At 39.5% G+C, this 17723-nt stretch overlaps 1 protein-coding gene across 2 annotated transcripts in view; it reads left to right on the forward strand.

Moving 5' to 3' along the window:
- The window catches only part of abl1 (ABL proto-oncogene 1, non-receptor tyrosine kinase), a 34324-nt gene that overhangs the window by 3092 nt on the left and 13509 nt on the right, over positions 1 to 17723 (forward strand). Inside the window, exons 1-2 of one of the 2 annotated variants that reach the window (XM_089021283.1) lie at positions 11151 to 11890; positions 17350 to 17514. In XM_089021283.1, the coding sequence (XP_088877409.1) occupies positions 11806 to 11890; positions 17350 to 17514 (250 nt within the window). In that variant the 5' untranslated portion in view covers positions 11151 to 11805. Of the gene's footprint in view, positions 1 to 11150; positions 11891 to 17349; positions 17515 to 17723 lie in introns of those variants that run through there. The other variant, XM_089021282.1, reaches the window with a different exon arrangement.

The following is a 17723-nucleotide window of genomic DNA, read 5'->3' on the forward strand; positions in this document are numbered from 1 at the left end:
ACAATATCCGACAAATGATCCAAAGAAAATGTGGGGATTTTTTTCTGTTCCTATAATAATGATAATAGTAATTATGATAATAATAATAATGATAATGGTAATATTGATGATCATTATGATAATAATCATACTATTTCTAATCATAATAATAATGACAATGATAATCATGCTAAAAAATGCTAATAATGCTAATGCTGGCTAGCTAATTGAGTCAGGAAACATGTTCGCTCACTAGCTAGCTATTGGCTGTTACACTGTAAAACCCAACAAGTTGAAAGTACTCAAATTTTTTATGGCAACTGATTACGTCAAAATTTTTGAGTACAGTTTACTCAAAAGTTTTGAGTAACCTGTACAGGTTACTCAAAATCCGGGTTACAGTTTTGGTGTACAGGTTACTCAAAACTTTTGAGTAAACTGTACTCAAAAATTTTGACGTAATCAGTTGCCATAAAAAATTTGAGTACTTTCAACTTGTTGGGTTTTACAGTGTAGCTATCTACTGGCTGGCTACCGAGTTGGCTATCTTTTTGCTATCTAACTGGCTACCTAGCTGGTTATCTATTTGCTATCTATTCGCTATCTAACTAGCTAGCTAGCTAGCTATTAGTTATTTATTAGCTAGATAGCTAACTTTCTATCTATTTGAGTTATGCCGCTGCTCACCCACAGAAAAACTTCATCCCGTGACTGTAAAGTGACCTTGAGAGTTTTGAAAGGCGCTTAGAAATGAAATGTATTATTATTATTATTATTATTATTATTATTATTATTATTATTATTATTATTATTATTATTATTATTATATGGCGCTTTAACAACATGAAGCTGGAACAAAGCGCTAACATAAAAAAAAGGAGAAATGCTGCCCCCTTGTGGAAAAGGAAAATATTGTAAGAGGCCATGTCCAGCGTTTTATCGGCACCCAAGCATGAAAACCCCAACAAATTCGGGAATGGCGCTCTACGTCATATTTTCAATTCCCGAATAAATTTGTGAATGGCAGTGAATGAGTTAAGCTCAGACCACCATTGATCTTGCAGCTGAGAACGCCCGTCGACAAGTTACATAACGGCGCTGAGGAACACCAGTGGAACGTGTACGGGCAGCACACGATTGAGAGAGTCTTATGGGTGCACTCATCGGGTTTATATTACCAAAAAAAAAATACCTGGAAAGATATGATCAAAATATTACGAAACTCAATTTTGTTACCACTACCTTTTTAAAAACGACCGTTATTTTTTTTGAGCTAGCATATATTTGACCACATCTACATCCAATAATGCGAAATCCGCCTTACGCTTCCTTCTCCTCGGGCAGGTTGAAACTTCTCGCTCTGCAGCTTGCTGGGAGCGAGCGAGACAGTTCGAGCATGTGACAACCTGTCTTGTCGCGATCGCGTCGATGTGCTTAATTGCGGATAGCGTGACCGACGTGCCGTTCGGGTCGTTCGATACATGCTAGCAGTAAAAACAAAATACAGGAGCTGCTGTAAAGGCAGCCACTCACATGGCGCCATCTGAAGTAAAAAAAAAAAAAATACAATATATATCACATATCCAATTAACATCTGACTTCCGACCAGCTCGACTTACGACCACCCATACTTACGACCATGACCTCCAGACCCTATTTTTCAAATTTGTCTTCTACGCCTGGCACCGCAACGCGCTAGCAGGCCAGCAACGTGTACGACAATTTTGCCCAGCCAGCTAGCATCTCACTCTCGCACAGCAATTGACCGTGTGAGTTTGCGAGTCATTTAGCCTCCGAGTGTCTATTCAAAATTTTGAATGGATTTCGACTTACGATCATTTTGACTTACGACCGTTTGGTCGGAACAGAACTCGGTCGTAAATCGGATGTTACCTATATATACAGATATATTACATATACAGTGATACATCGTTTACGAACCCCTTGGCTTACGAACTTTTCAGTTTACGAACGTTAAATTTATAAAAAATTTTACCTTGGCATACAAACTTTTTTTTGCGACACACACACAGAGCGCCACGATGAGTGATGTGTCGTTCGTGAACGAGCTCGTTCTCCTAAAAGAAAATGGCAGCCGGCTTGTTTTGGTCCTCTATTACCCGCCCCTAGTCATCGGTTAAAGCCACGTGATTGGTCAAGAACGCAGCAGTGAGGAGAGGTGGTTTAGACATGAAAGAGACAGGCATACGACAGAGAGAGTTTCAACTTTGATAGTTCAAAGGCAGAGTGTAGACTGCAAGGTTAAAATATCCCATCAATCAGGCTCCACAAATAACCCGCACAAGCCATCTGTACACTGGATGCAAAAAGCTATCAACCCAGCTAAACAGAACACAAGTGATGAGGAACTAGGTAAAATTATCACAGAGAAAGCACCTACAAGGTGAATTCGTCAAGATGGTAAAAGAAGAATGCTACGTTCCTCATCAAGTGTTTAATGCTGATGAAACCGGCCACTCCATTCCATCAAGCCATCAACAACCATCACAAAGGTAAATAAAATGACTTTATTCTAGAGTACAGTTAATGTCTTTAATTATAATACCATAGCACATTTATTATACATAAAATAAGGTGTATTTTATGTAGTTTTCAGGCTTAGAAAATTATGTTTTATGGGGACATGGAAACTGATTATATTCATTTTAATGGTTTCCGATAGGAAATAAATTTTTGGGATACACACTTTTCGCTTTACACACAGTCTGGGAACCAATTAAGTTCTTACGCCAAGGCATCCCTGTACTTTTTTTTTCATTGTGTTTGTAGCCTGCAGAGGGCAGCACAGTGCCTCTGTGTTTTAGCCCCAGTGGAATTTCAAATGTGGGTACATATCCCGCCTTCCTGTGTGCAATTTGCTACTCCCGCAATTCCAGTGTGAATTTTGGTGGCACATGTCATCGCTGACATCATTTGATTTGTGTGCGTGCCTGCGTATCCCCCACTTCCCCGCCCTGACACGGCAGCTGCATTCAAGTGCGTAAATGGATCTCTTTTAGTGTGTAACCGGCTCTTTCTTGGCTGGAACTTGTGGAATCTATACAGTCTAGACCCCCAGATCTCCTGCAATGAGCACCCTTGGGGTCTTGATGATTGGGTAGATGTCTGCGCATATGTGTGTTTTTGATTCGCACCCATGCAGCAGGCGCCTCGGAATAATTCTTGTACGACACGCCAGCTGTTGGGAAATTTGGCAAAGAGGGGCGGGTGGACGGGGGTGTTTCCCCCCTCAGTGGCTTGCCCTCTTGCTATGGGCCAAGCGGGTCCATAATGGACATACACAGATAAGCAGATAACCCCTCCATACAATACAATACAATACAATACAATACAATACAATACAATACATATTGAATATTGAGTTTTAGGACTACATAAACATTCAATTCAACATAAAAAACCTTATACTGTCTTCTTTCATCAGAAAAAAGAGTTTATTCCTTCGTTACAGTAGCTAGCGTGCTATCTAGCTATCTATCTAGCTATCTAGCTAGATAGCTCTACAGCTAATAGTTAGGTAGCTAGATAGATAGCGAGCTATCTTGTTAGCTTTCTAGCTAGCTATCTATTAGCTAGCTCGATAGCTTTCCATCTATTTGAGTTACTTCCGGGTTAAGTGGACGCTGGCGCGTTTGGCTGCTGCTGCTCACCCACAGAAAAACCTATCCTGTGACTGTGAAGTGACCTTGAGAGTTTTGAAAGGCGCTTATATATGAAATGTATTATTATTATTATTATTATTTTAATTATCATTATTATTTTTATTTTATTATTTAATAATAATAATTATTACGATTAGTATGATGGTGATGATGATTATTATTATTTTTATTATTAATATCTTATAAATCAAATGTATGATTATTATTATCATCACCATTTGCTAGCTATTTGCTATCTATTAGCCATCTGGCTGCCTGGGTAGCTATCTAGCTAGCTATTGTCATTTCCTTGTGGATGAAAGCGTCAAGCTTGTAGTAAACCTTTTAGCATTGGTCTCGCACCTCGCTAGCTCCATTTTCTGGAACGATAGCGTTGAAATCAGCCTTATGAATATGACGTCATCCCCAAATAATATCGGTCCCGCTAATTGGCACAGTTGTCATCGTTTTGTGGTATGTTATGCTTTGGTCAGTTTTGCATTTTGTTTTGGCTTTTAGGTCTTGTTGTCGTCGAAGTGTTATTGTAAAAAAACATGTCAACATTAGCCCGTTTTTCTTGTGACTCATTTGAGTGGTGCGCCTGACGTGTGTTGAGCAACAAATAGAGCCCCTTGGAAACAAAGTGGTGGAGTTACATCTGCATTCCTTTCTCTCATATCTCGGTCAATATTTTAGTTTTTTGAGCATTTTTTTTATGTCTTTCAAAACATGGATAGTTTCGCTCCAGACAATTGGAGATTTAGACATGTCGGTTTCACGCAAAGTGAGTCTTGCCAGCATCTGTATGGCATTTATTGCAGTTTCTGACCTTGTGATTAGAGCTGTTTGTTTGCTATTTATTCATCATCATCTTTTTTTTTAACACTGATTTCTGATTAGCTTGTGGCCCACCCGCCTGCTTTCCACGCCATATGGTTTGCACATTTGTCTCGAAAAGCAGTCATCGACACTGCGTATCAACATGCATGCAACTTGCTATACAAAAAAAAAAAAAACATTGCATAAGGATCGTTGTTTGTGACCCCATTTTTAAACGTCTACATACAATGTTTTCTCTGTGTGGCAACTCATACCGATTCATTGCTTCTTTTCTGCTTTCTGTTTTGATCCCGCTACTCGAATCTCCTTGAAGAAGAAAAAAAATATGCCGTTTGGTGCCAACAATATGAGTCAAATTGAGTAATACAACATAATACGACTTGATTACAACCTTCACCGTGCTTCGCATGTTTTTGGCTTAGTTTTTTTTTTTACACAGAAATGAGCAACATTTCTGATTAATCACCTGTTTCTTGTCATCCTATTTAAATCATACCCTCTCCCCCAACAAAATACAAATCTGGTTTTAACTAACCCGGTTTTATACATACTGGCAATTGCCACAATGGTGAACCGACAGTCACCTCGAACGAGGCTGTCGAGAACCCGAGAGGGCCCGAGAAAATAACATACCAGTCTCCGTTCAGAAATGCATTTCATTAGAAAGCGTGTAACCGCGCTGGCGTCACTTTGCTAGCCCCCGTGACCAACGCGGACAGATGCTAAAGGTCCTGAACCTTAGACGTTGCCTCTGTGCAATTCACAGTTTTTTTCTAGTGATGAGCTATTATGTTAAACTTTTAGCCACGGATTGAATGACGCAGTCGAAAAACATAAATACAAAATGAAAACACTTGTTAGGAGCCTGGAACAGATGCTATGACTTCACAAACTGTAGCGCCTGGCATCACTCATGAAGCTCCGCCCCCTTAAGCAGCAGATTTAATAATAATAATAATGCATTTAGTAGTTAAAGCTATCATAATAATGCAGATATGGGTGATGTTGACTTAACAATTTGCTATCTGTTTGCTATCAAGCTGGCTAGCTGGCTATCTAGCTAGCTATTGATGATCTATATAGTCGGTTGGCTAATTATCTAGCTCGGTAGCTATTGGCTGTCTATTGGCTTGCTAGCTAGCTTTCTATCTATTTGAGTTACTTCCGGGTTGAGTGAACGCTGCTGCGTGTGGCTGCCGCTGCTCACCCACAAAAACAATGTATCCTGTGACTGTAAAGTGAGCTTGAGAGTTTTGAAAGGCGCTTAGAAATGAAATGTATTATTATTATTATTAATACATTCAATTTATAAGCACCTTTCAAAACTCTCAAGCTCACTTTACAGTCACAGGATAGGTTTTTCTGTAGAAGAGCAGCGGCAGCCACGCGCCAGCGTACACTCAATCTGTAAGTAACTCAAATAGATAGAAAGCTAGCTAATGTACTGCTAACAGCTAGCCAGCTCGATAGCTAGCCAGATAAATAGATAATTGCTAGCGAGACAGCTAATATATAGCCAGCTAGACAGCTAATAGATCACAAATAGATAGCTAGCTAGGTAGCTAGCCAGGTAGCAAATAGCTAGCCAGATAGCTAGCGAGCTAGATAGACAGCTGGATAGCCAGATAAATAAAAAGAAGTGAAGAGAGGAAAAAAAGAAATAACTTAGGAGTTTGGTCACAAACGCAAATGAAACTTGTAAGGCAAGGCACCCGCTCGGCGCATTTCTAGATAGCCAGCCAGCAAATAGCTAGCTAGACAGCTAATATATAGCCAGCTAGACTGCTAATAGATCACAAATAAATAGCTGGCTAGGTAGCTAGCCAGATATCAAATAGCTAGCTAGACAGCTGGATAGCCAGATAAATAAAAAGTGAAGAGAGGAAAAAAGAAATAACTTAGATATTTAATAAATAACTCACAGATATTTAGCGTAGCTTTGAATCACGGCGTAGCTTTGAATCCCCTGCTTGTCTGTAATTAGGTTTGCTCGGCTTATATGGCGATAAATCTTGTTTCGTGGCCGGCCAGGAACTACGCCAAGTGCCGTCTGCCATAAGTTTCAGGCACTGTGGGTCGGTGTAATTGTGTATTTGTACGTGTCTTCGCCTGTGCGGTCGGCGTCTTAGCTATGTATGACTGATTTGTCGTGAACCAAACCACAGAAGACTTTCATAGAGCGTACCTTTCATATCGAGCATGGCATTTGTTTCATTTTTATACTTATTAAAAAAAAAAGCATAAGCAATGCCCAGTCGGTAATTGATAGTTTGAGAATGAAATATGACTGACTGAAAGGAAGCTTGTATTTATTCCCTCGTGTATACATGATAGCCCTGTGACGAGTAGAAAAGCTAACATGGAAAGCAGGGAAATGCTGCCCCCTTGTGTAAAGGAAAAAAAAACATTGCCAGAGGCCATAACCAGCGCTTTATCGGCATCCAAGCATGAAAAAACAAAACCGAAACACATTCAGGAATGGCGCTCCATGTCATATTTTCAATTCCTGAATAAATTCGTGAATGAGTTAAAACACACTAAAGGACAACCGACACAATCAGAAAAAACGTTTTATAGCATCGACAATACCCAAAACACGCAAGCTGATATTTTTAGTCAAATGCAAAACACCAATAAAAATGACTTAAAGTGTCCCAAAACTGCCACAAAATGAACTTGGAACTGGGGATATTCAGAAAGTCCCGCCCCCTTGTTCGTGACGTCACGCCAGGCTACTCCTTCACAAACTGCCTTGCTCCAGAATCAAAACAATGGCTTCGGAGTGTTCAGATTCGGAGAAGATGGTTTTCTTGTTACTCATCCAGTTATGAATATGATTCAACTAGTTCTGAAGAGGAAAGCATAAATGTTTGCAATCGATTAAAGAAGTCCTTCCGTATCAATTCGAGCCGTCTGGACTCCAATGTAGCGCCCAGAAAATGCACAAGATGGCGCACAAGCTCAGTTGGAAATGGGCTGATTTGTTTGCTGGGAATTTTGTGTAAACTTACACCTTCTTTATGTGTGTTACAACAGTTGGCTGCGACACACAACGATTCACCATCACGTTATTTATGTAGTTTTCTTTCTAGTTTCGCATCCACTCTCTGTTTTCAGATAAAAAAAGTACCCAAAATGCATTGTGTGTCGCTTTCTCCGTCAGGGGCGTTCCCTCCGTGACGTCACGTAGGGCATCGTCATCAACTCGAAAACAAGACTTCCTTAATATTCAAGTCTTAAAACGTAAAATATCACTATATGCGATGGAATCTTTGTAAAATGCGCTCAGTAGAAGTCATTTCAAGTGATTTTACAAATTATGGACACAACTTGTGCGAAGGTGTCGGTTGCCCTTTTAAAAAAAATGCACATTACACTAGTAATGTGTCGTATGTCTTGTGAACGCATCACATGAAAATGTTCTAATTCCAAACACCAAAAGCGCTCTAAACATACTTATCCTGACACCTCATCACTGTTACATTTGTGGTACGGCAAACTTTGACACTAATCAACACGCAATTAAGATACGCAGGGCCTTCTCCGAGGGCTCATTAATTCACCGCAAATGGAGATGAGAGGATGAAGTTAAACGGGGCAATAAAACCAAGGTGGAAAAGAAAAAGGGGGGGGAGGGAGGAACAAAAAGGTTGCAGATGGAGGAACATGAAGAACATTGTTTTTGAGTGAGATCATTGGGAGAATAATGTGATTTATAATCAAGCTCGCGCGGTGCACGGTTAGCTGACAGAGAGCCACCTACGGGTTTGCCATTGTTTGGGTACCTTTCTGAGGCTTTGGATGTAAAAAAAAAGGTACAACATTCAATTGGGGAGGGATAACCATGACACTTTGTAAAGATCACAGGGCGCTGAAGTGATGATTGAATTCCACACAAAAAAGCGAAATGTCTTTCTTCCATTTGTTAAGCCTGGCGATGACGGCGCCGCGCTCAAACGGGTCTGGGACTGCTCGCTTCATTGTCCCATTTTCCAAGGTGACGTTTCAACACACAGCCCACTGAATGCAAAAGCCTCCGGACGCATTTGGATAAACTTTTCTAAAATAAGTCTATTGGCAGCGATCGGAGTACCCGAGCGCGTGCGTGATGCGGTGCACAGCGAGCGAAAAAAACAAAAATGTCGACCCATTACGGAATGCCGAATGCAGATGTTTGCGGTTCTTGCGGAGACATTAACGGATGGGAAGGGGGTCCTCGGTTTACGGTGGTGTCAACGGTACATACAGGTTTTGAGATTACAAACAGTGCACCAAAAAAATTAAATAAATAAAATATATCTATATCTATAGATCTATATATATATAGAGAGAGATGTATGTACTGTATATATCTAAATATGTATGTATGTGTATTTGTGTATGTATATAGAACTATTTGTGTATATATATATATATATAGATCTATATACATATATATATATGTGTGTGTGTGTATATATATATGTATGTATATATATACATATATGTATGTATATATGTATGTATGTATAATGTATGTATATGTATATATATATATATATGAGAGATACAGATATATATATATATATATATATATAGAGAGAGATTTATAGATAGGTATAGAGATATTGATATACGTATATAGATATTGATACATTGATATAGATATATCGATATAGGTATAGATAGATATCTACTTAGGAATTAACAACTTACAATTTAGCAATTGACATTTTTTTCTGATGAAAGAAGACTGGCTAGGCTAGCTAGCTAATAGATACCTAATAGATAGCTAATGTATCACTATTGAGATAGCTAGCTAGCTAGATAGATAGCTATACAGATAATAGATATGTAGCTCGATTGATAGCTATATAGCTAATAGATAGCTTGCTAGATATCTAGCTAGCGACTGTAACAGGAATGAACTCATTTTTTTTTTTGAAAGGAGAGAGTATAAGGTTTTTTTTTACGCTGCATTGAATGTTCATATAATCCTAAAACTCGATATTCTGTGAGTCCTGGAATTCCAGTGACAATGACAAAAACCCTGTCGCTGCACAATGTAAATGAGTTCAAAACGCTCACAGATTATTTTTTTTAGCATGCTTAATTATTCCTCTGAATGTTTAGTTTTCAGCTATTTGGGTCGATCCAACGGCGAGTGCAACCTTGAATTATGGACTGTTTGGATGAGAGACAGCTGAGGCAAGACAGAAGAAAAAGATGAAACACGTCTTGCGGAGCGCTCGACTCTTGCCAAGGATTAGCTTGTCCTTCCTCATATGGGAAAACCGCCGCGGTTGTCCCCAAATTCCCTGACTGACGTCTTTTGGATTGATCAAAAATATTATCTTCTTCCCCAAAATCATTTGCCATGAAGATTGAATGGTAGTTTACCGCTTCTTGACGGCGGCCATTTTGTCGCACTGTTCAAGTGGGCCTTATTCTTTTTTTCACTTTGACTCAACTTTCTTTCATCCCATTTAGTTTGTCTTTTTCTCTTGACATTATTATTATTTATGTTTTCCTCTCTTCACATCTTTTTATTTATCTAGCTATCCAGCTATCTATCTATCTTGCTAGCTATCTAGCAAACTAGCTGTCTACCTGGCTAGCTATCTATTTGCTGTTTTTTTTCGATCTCTTAGCTATCCAGCTAATAGCTAGATAGATAGCTATCTATTAGCTATGTCCTTGAGAGTTTTGAAAGCCGCTTATAAATACAATGTATTATTATTATTATTATTATTATTAGTTATTATTATTATTATTATTATTATTTGCTATCTATTTGCTATAGTATTTTCGATCTAGTAGTAGTAGCTATCTAGCTATCTATTAGCAAGCTATATTATTATTATTATTATTATTAGTAGTAGTAGTAGTAGTAGTATTAGCAAGCTATCTATTTGCTATATATGCTATTTTCGATCTATTGGCTAGGTAGTTAGCTATCTAGCTATCTATTAGCTATGTCCTTGAGAGTTTTGAAATGGCGCTTATAAAGAAATACTGTTATTATTATTATTGTTATTATTAGTAGTAGTAGTAGTAGTAGTAGTAGTAGTAGTAGTAGTATAGTAGCAAGCTATCTACCTAGATAGCTATCTATTTGCTATATATGCTATTTTCGATCTATTGGCTAGGTAGTTAGCTATCTAGCTATCTATTAGCTATGTCCTTGAGAGTTTTGAAATGGCGCTTATAAATAAATTATTATTATTATTATTATTATTATTATTATTAGCAAGCTATCTACCGAGCTAGCTATCTATTTTTGATCTATTAGCTATCTAGCTAGTTATATATTCGCTATATAGCTATCAAGCTGTCTATCTATTAGCTTTGTCCTGGAAAGTTTTGAAATGCGCTTTTAAATACAATGTATTATCATTATTATTAGCTATCTATTAGCTAACTAGCTAGCTTTCTATGTATTTGAGTTACTTCCGGCTTGAGTGAACGCTGGCGCGTGTGGCTGCCGCTGCTCACCCACAGAAAAACATATTATGTGACTGTAAAATGACCTTGAGGGTTTTTCTTGAGAGATTTTCTTTTCATAGGCACTAATTCCTTCTTTAACCTGTAAACATTCTGGAATGGAGCAAGAAAGAAAAGAGAAAAAAGGGGGATTGCAAGGGAAGGAGGAGGAGGAGCTTCTTATAAGCATCGGATGATTTCAGCAGAAGGAAAACATCAAAGCTCAGTAAAGAATCGCCACTTTTTTTTGTTTGGGAAGACGTGAGGCCATTTTTTTTTTAGTTATCTTGCACACGCGTGTCGTTTTTCTATCTTATCGTGTACACGTGAGTGTGTGTGTATATGTGTGTGTGTTGCTGGAGTTGCGAGGGCTCAGCTGATGTCATCGAGTGCAGCGAGTCGATCCTGAAAGAAGAGAGAGGCCCTTTGTTGGCAGCCGTAAGCGTTAAGTCGTCCCTGTGCCGCAACTCCGCACTTGCGCGGGTGTTGCGGGGGAGGGGGGGGGATTCGAGAGAGAGGAATGGCACCATAGAAACAAGTCGCCTGCCCATTCATCTGACACTTTCACAAGTGCCGAGTCGCCGGATCACGGATGCGTTCGTATGCCGCTTGAAAACTGAGCTTACTGGAATCGTAGTTGCGGTGAGGGTTGGGATGGAGGGGGCGGACATGGAGAAGCTACCAAAAGAAAGTTTCTAGCTTTTTGTTTCATCAAGTGGACGCTCAACAGGATTCATGAGAAAGAGCGATAAAGTTTGAGACGCCTTCCGGATCACTTTTTTTAAATCATTCGCCGATGAGGACACAAGAAAAAAAAAAAGTCTGATTTTGATGTTTTCAAGCAGGAAAGGAAAGAAAACAAATGAAAATGTTGGAAATTTGCCTGAAATTGGTGGGCTGTAAATCAAAAAAGGGGCTCTCGTCTTCCTCCAGCTGCTATTTGGAAGGTAAGCGCTCCGCACCGTGCACTCCGTGTTGTTCGCGAGATTATAACTTTGAACGTATTCAAGGGGAAGAGATGCGAGAAAGTCAGTTTTTGGGGGGGGGTTGGTGGTTAGAGTGGATTTTTGGCTTTGGTGAAAACTGCGGAAAGGAGGATAGGGGGGGGGGGGGTGAGGCAGCTCGGGAGGGGGGGGGGGGGTGAGGAAGGCCAGACACAGTGGCGAGCGGCAGAGGGAAGAAGTGGAAAAAGAGAGAATACACGGAAATTTGACTCCCCGCAGACCGTGTCCCACTTTATTGTTGCTTAAAGGACAACCGACACCCCGAACAAGTTGTCTATAATTTATAAAATCACTTCAAATGACTTCTACTGAGCGTATTTTACAAAGATTCCGCCGCATATAGCTATATTTTACGTTTTAAGACTCGCGCTGAATATTCAAGAAGTCTTGTTTTCGAGTTGATGACGATGCCTGACGTGACGTCACTGAAGGAACGCCCTTGACCGAGAAAGCGACACGCAATACATTTTGGGTACTTTGTTTAGTCTGAAAACTTCGTGTTGATGGCGAAATTAGAAGGAAAACACATAAATAACGCGATGGTGAATCGTGTGTTGCACCAAGACGACTATTTGATACTAGTTGACACAAATTCCCAGCAGACAAATCAGCCCATTTCCAACAGAGCTTGGGCGCCATCTTGTGCATTTTCTGGGTGCTACATTGCAGTCCAGACGGCTCGAATTGATACGGAAGGACTTCTTTAATCGATTGCAAACATGTATGCTTTCCTCTTCAGAACTATTTGAATCATATTCATAACTGGAGGAGTAACAAGAAAGCATCTTCTCCGAATCTGAAGCCATTTTTTGATTCTAGAGCAAGGTAAAGATGTCCTGGCGTGACGGCACGAACAAGGGGGGCGGGACCTTCTGAAACTCGCCATTTCCGGGGTCATTTTGAAGTAGTTTTGGGACACTAACTCATTTTTATTGGTGTTTTGCATTTGACTAAACATATCAGCCTGTGTGTTTTGGGTATTTTAGATGCGATAAAACCTTTTTTCTGATGTCAGTTAGGAAACAAAAAAAATGCTGTCGGTTGTCCTTTAAGAGGAAAGTGCAGCTCATCTACAATTCGCAATCCAAAGCGAATCTGTGTTCCTAAAAATGAGGGATTGATTTAGCCCCGGCTAATAAGACACATGAGGAATTTGAATGTTATATCATGCATATTGTCAACGATTAGTGTTGTGTTGGAATGTGAGCCAAAACATTGTGCAACCAAATGATTGAATCAGCGGCAACACTCTCAAACCCCCCCCCCCCCTCCCCCTTACTCCCCCCTCATGGTGATGACGGATGATTTTAAGACCATCTGGATAAACAACATTCCATTCGGAGTTTTGACGCAACTTGAATTTCTTCATCTTTTATTGGAAATTTGCAATTAACAAAACAGTCGGGATGTTACACGTTTGCTTTCACTCTTTGTTTGGGTATCTGACGAGTGTACATAAAAAAAAATTCTCTCTTTAATTACCGTATTTTCTGCACTATGAGGCGTACATAAAAGAAAAGTTGGTCTTGTGATTTACAAGACTTTGACGGTTTCCATTTATTTATTTATGTTTATTTATTTTTAATTAATTAAACCACATTTTTGTTTCAAAGCAGTTATGCTCTTTCAATGAATGCACGTCTTGCATCACCGGACAAGTATTATGTGCATTTCTATTGCTCAGAGCGGCAGAGTCATGGCCATAAAGCCTTTTACAAGCTACACACACACACACACACACACACACACACACACACACACACACACACACACACACACACACACACACACACACACACACACACACACACACACACACACACACACACTTAATCATTTCGTTTTCATTTCAACCACGCAGCCAGGACATGCTGTAATTTCTCCCACTGCAGGGACTCTGGAAGGTTTACAGTCATCTTTTTTCCTGTTTATTTATTTATTCATTTTTGTTTCATCTCTTGCTCCTTAATTCATGCGCTTTTCCATTTTGAATTATTTTTTTTTTTTTACTTTGAGTGGGTGTCATTCTGCTTGGTTTTATCGGTGAGTTGTCAACCTCTCACAAAGGCCTGTGGTATTCGCGGCACCTTCAGTGGGATGTAAAAAACAATACCAGATGCTATGGCCAGCGCTATATCAGCACCGAAGCATGAAAAAACAAAACTCAAACAAATTCAGGGATTGCGATCTATGTCATATTTTCAATTCCCGAATCAATTTGTGAATGAGTTAAAGGACAACCGAAGTTGTGTCCATAATTTGTAAAATGTCTTCAAATGACTTCTACTGAGCGTATTTGACAAAGATTCCACCGCATATAGCTATATTTTACGTTTTAAGACTCGCACTGAATATTCCGGAAGTCTTGTTTTCGAGTTGGTGTCGAGTCCGTACGTTACGTCACTGAAGGAACGCCCCTGACCGAATAAAGGACACATTGTAGCAGTCCTTCCATCACGTCAATGCATTTTGCTGTACTTTGGTCTGAAAACGTCGTGTTGGACCCAAAAAAGGCAGAAAAGGGTGAAAAAGCTCCATGTAAGGAATTAATCAGCCTGTGGAAACGGGCTGAATAATTCCTTACATGGCTTTGTCGCCATGTTCTGCCTTTTTTGGGTATGACATTTCCCACCCCTGATGCCTCAAAATGACACGGAATAAATTCTTTAATCGATTGCAAACATTTATGCTTTCCTCTTCAGAACTATTTGAATCATATTCATCACTGGATGAGTAGCAAGAAAGCGTATTATCCGAATCTGAAGCCATTGTTTTGATTCTCGAGCAAGGCAAGACGTCTTGCCGTGACACCACGAACATGGGGGCGGGACCTTCTGAAACCGACCACTTCCGGTTTCAAATTGAAGTACTTTTTAGACACTTTGAGTCATTTTTATTGGTGTTTTGCATTTAACTAAAAATATCATACTGCGTGTTTTGGGTATTTTAGATGCTATAGAACGTTTTTCTGATGTCAGTTAGGAAACAAAAAAGTGACGTCGGTTGTCCTTTAATGCGGCGCATATCTCCAATGACTTCCTCAAGCATGGGAAAGAATGGCGCCTAGACAAAATGCCTAGAAATCGTCTTCATCTTGGCCAGGAACTGTCAGATGCTCTGGGCATTGTAATCTGGCGTGTCGTGCTACCACAAATGCTCTTTTTAGACTTTCCGGTTGATCATCTCGCCCACGTTGAAGCCGGAAAGCCGTAGACATCTAAATTAATAGTAAATAAATCACTTATTTTCAGAATCAAACTGCTTTTATCTCATGACATCCCCGTAATATGTCTCCAACTAGCATCCCAACATCTAAAACATGTCAACAGTGTCTCGTTTTCATTAGATAAAACCATCAGTTGACCGGAGTCTGGGTAGAGATTTGGAGCTCCTTACCATCACAGCGACATAGTTGGAATGTCTTTCTCAGTTTTCTTTATCATGTTGCTTTCCTTCTCCCTCAACTCAAGTTGGTCATACGTGAACAGAAACTCTGTAGTAAGAAACCGACCTCCCTAATAATTCCCCAAATTTGGAGCCATTTGTTACTTTAACAGTTAAGAATCACACTGAAGTCCCACGTGTGCCATTTTTTTTTTTTACATTCCAATTATGAAAGACAATATATGCCTGTGTCCTTACTATAAACATGGTCGGGTGGGTGTGGGGGACCTTGCCTGGAATTTTGATTATGCACACGCATGACTGCCTCCTTTTGTCTCCAGTAGCCTTGAGATGAAATTACAGCCTCGCCGTCGAGTTCATTTTTTGTCTGTTTATATATATAAAAAAAATAATCAAAAAACGCCAGCGTTTCTGCCACTCAATTTCCAGCTCCATAAGCTCCATAAGAACATTTTTGTGACCAAAAAAGAAATAAAAAATATTGACGTTACTCATGTAATGTAATTCCTTTTCTGGTTATTTCTCAAGTTTGTCGCTAAAAGAATGTGTGTGTGTGTGTGTGTGTGTGTGTGTGTGTGTGTGTGTGTGTGTGTGTGTGTGTGTGTGTGTGTGTGTGTGTGTTGTTAAAGGGGGGTGGGGGGGTGCGTCCTGACGTTCTTTCAGAACATATGCGACAACAGCTGTGCGACCTTCGGCCAAACTGCTGTTCAAAATACTCCTCCCACCAGTAACTTTCCTTCAAATGTTCACATTTTTATTTGACTTTATTAATAATACTAATAGTAATCATAATAATACATTTCATTTATAAGCACCTTTCAAAACCCTGTAGGTCACTGTACACTGTACAGTGACGTTTCTATCTATTTAATAGTGAAATTTGGTTGAGTTAGCTAGCTAACTATCTAGCTAGCTATCAGCTATAGGGCTACCTAGGTGGCTAGCTATCTGGCTTGCTATCTGTTTTCTATCTATTATCTATCTACTAGCTGGCTAGCTAGCTTTCTATCTATTTAATAGTGACATTCAGTGTGTTAGCTAGCTAACTATTTAGCTAGCTATCTGTTGGCTATCTATTATCTATCTACTAGCTGGCTAGCTAGTATTATCCTATGACTGTAGAGTGTACAGTCATAGGATAAGTTTGTCTGTGAGTGAGCACGGCAGCCACACGCGCCAGCGTTCACTCAACCCGGAAGTAACTCAAACAGATAGAAAGCTAGCTAGCTAATAGATAGCTAATAATCATAAATAATAATACGTTGTATTCATAAGCGCCTTTCAAAACTCTCAAGGACATAGCTAATAGATAGCTCGCTAGATCGCTAATAGATGGAAAATAGATTATAGCAGATAGATAGCTAACTAGGTAGACCCGGAAGTAACTCAAATAGATGGAAAACTAGCTAGCTAATAGATAGCTATCTAGATGGCTATCGAGATAACTAGCTCGCTAGATAGATAGCTATACAGCTAATAGATAGGTAGCTAGATAGATAGCTATATAGCTAAGAGATAGATAGCTATATAGCTAATAGATAGCTAGCTAGCTAGATATCTCGCTAGCTACTGTAACTAAGTAATTAATTCTTTGTTTGACTTTTACCCCTTGATTTGATTTTTATTTTGCTCTCTGTAGTGTATAATCCAAGCTAGGAAAGATGGATGTTGGGATTCGTTCTCACGGTCCATTGCATGCTAGTTGCTCAGGTAGGAAATGAAAACTAAGCGTGGATAATCCAGGAAATGAAAAGTCACGGGGACAGACAGACGAATTGCAAGTCACGTGATCACGCATGTTAGTCCAAAACAGTTCGTCAAATAGCGCTAGCAGAACATTTGAGATTATACACTCAACCTCCCAACGTATCACTAACAAGTGCAAAGTTCACGCATACCAAAGATGTCGACCAAGCTCTTCCCACGTGGTTACATTTCCTCGCATTCTCATCTACTTCCACATGCGCTGACACATTTTTTTTTTTTCTCATTTTCAGAAGCTCTCCAGAGGCCGGACTTTGAAGGTCAAGGTCTGACCGAAGCGGCCCGTTGGAACTCCAAAGAAAACCTTTTGGCCGGACCGAGCGAAAATGACCCTAACCTCTTTGTGGCGCTGTACGACTTTGTGGCCAGTGGTGACAACACACTTAGCATCACTAAAGGTAAGCGCACAAATTATTATTATTATTATTATTATTATTATTTTGTCCACAGTTCACCGTATGAAATCCAACGACTGATTTAGTAATGTGCATCGGGATTGAAATATTTTATCCCCTGCTAATTTTGAAATGACGTTTAAATATGGTTATGTTTTGTTGTAAAACACAATATATCAATACAATATATCATAACTACATATCATATATTT

Source organism: Hippocampus bargibanti, linkage group LG18 (assembly GCF_051943395.1).
Source record: "Hippocampus bargibanti isolate YZ-2025 linkage group LG18, ASM5194339v1, whole genome shotgun sequence".
Lineage (NCBI taxonomy): Eukaryota > Metazoa > Chordata > Actinopteri > Syngnathiformes > Syngnathidae > Hippocampus > Hippocampus bargibanti.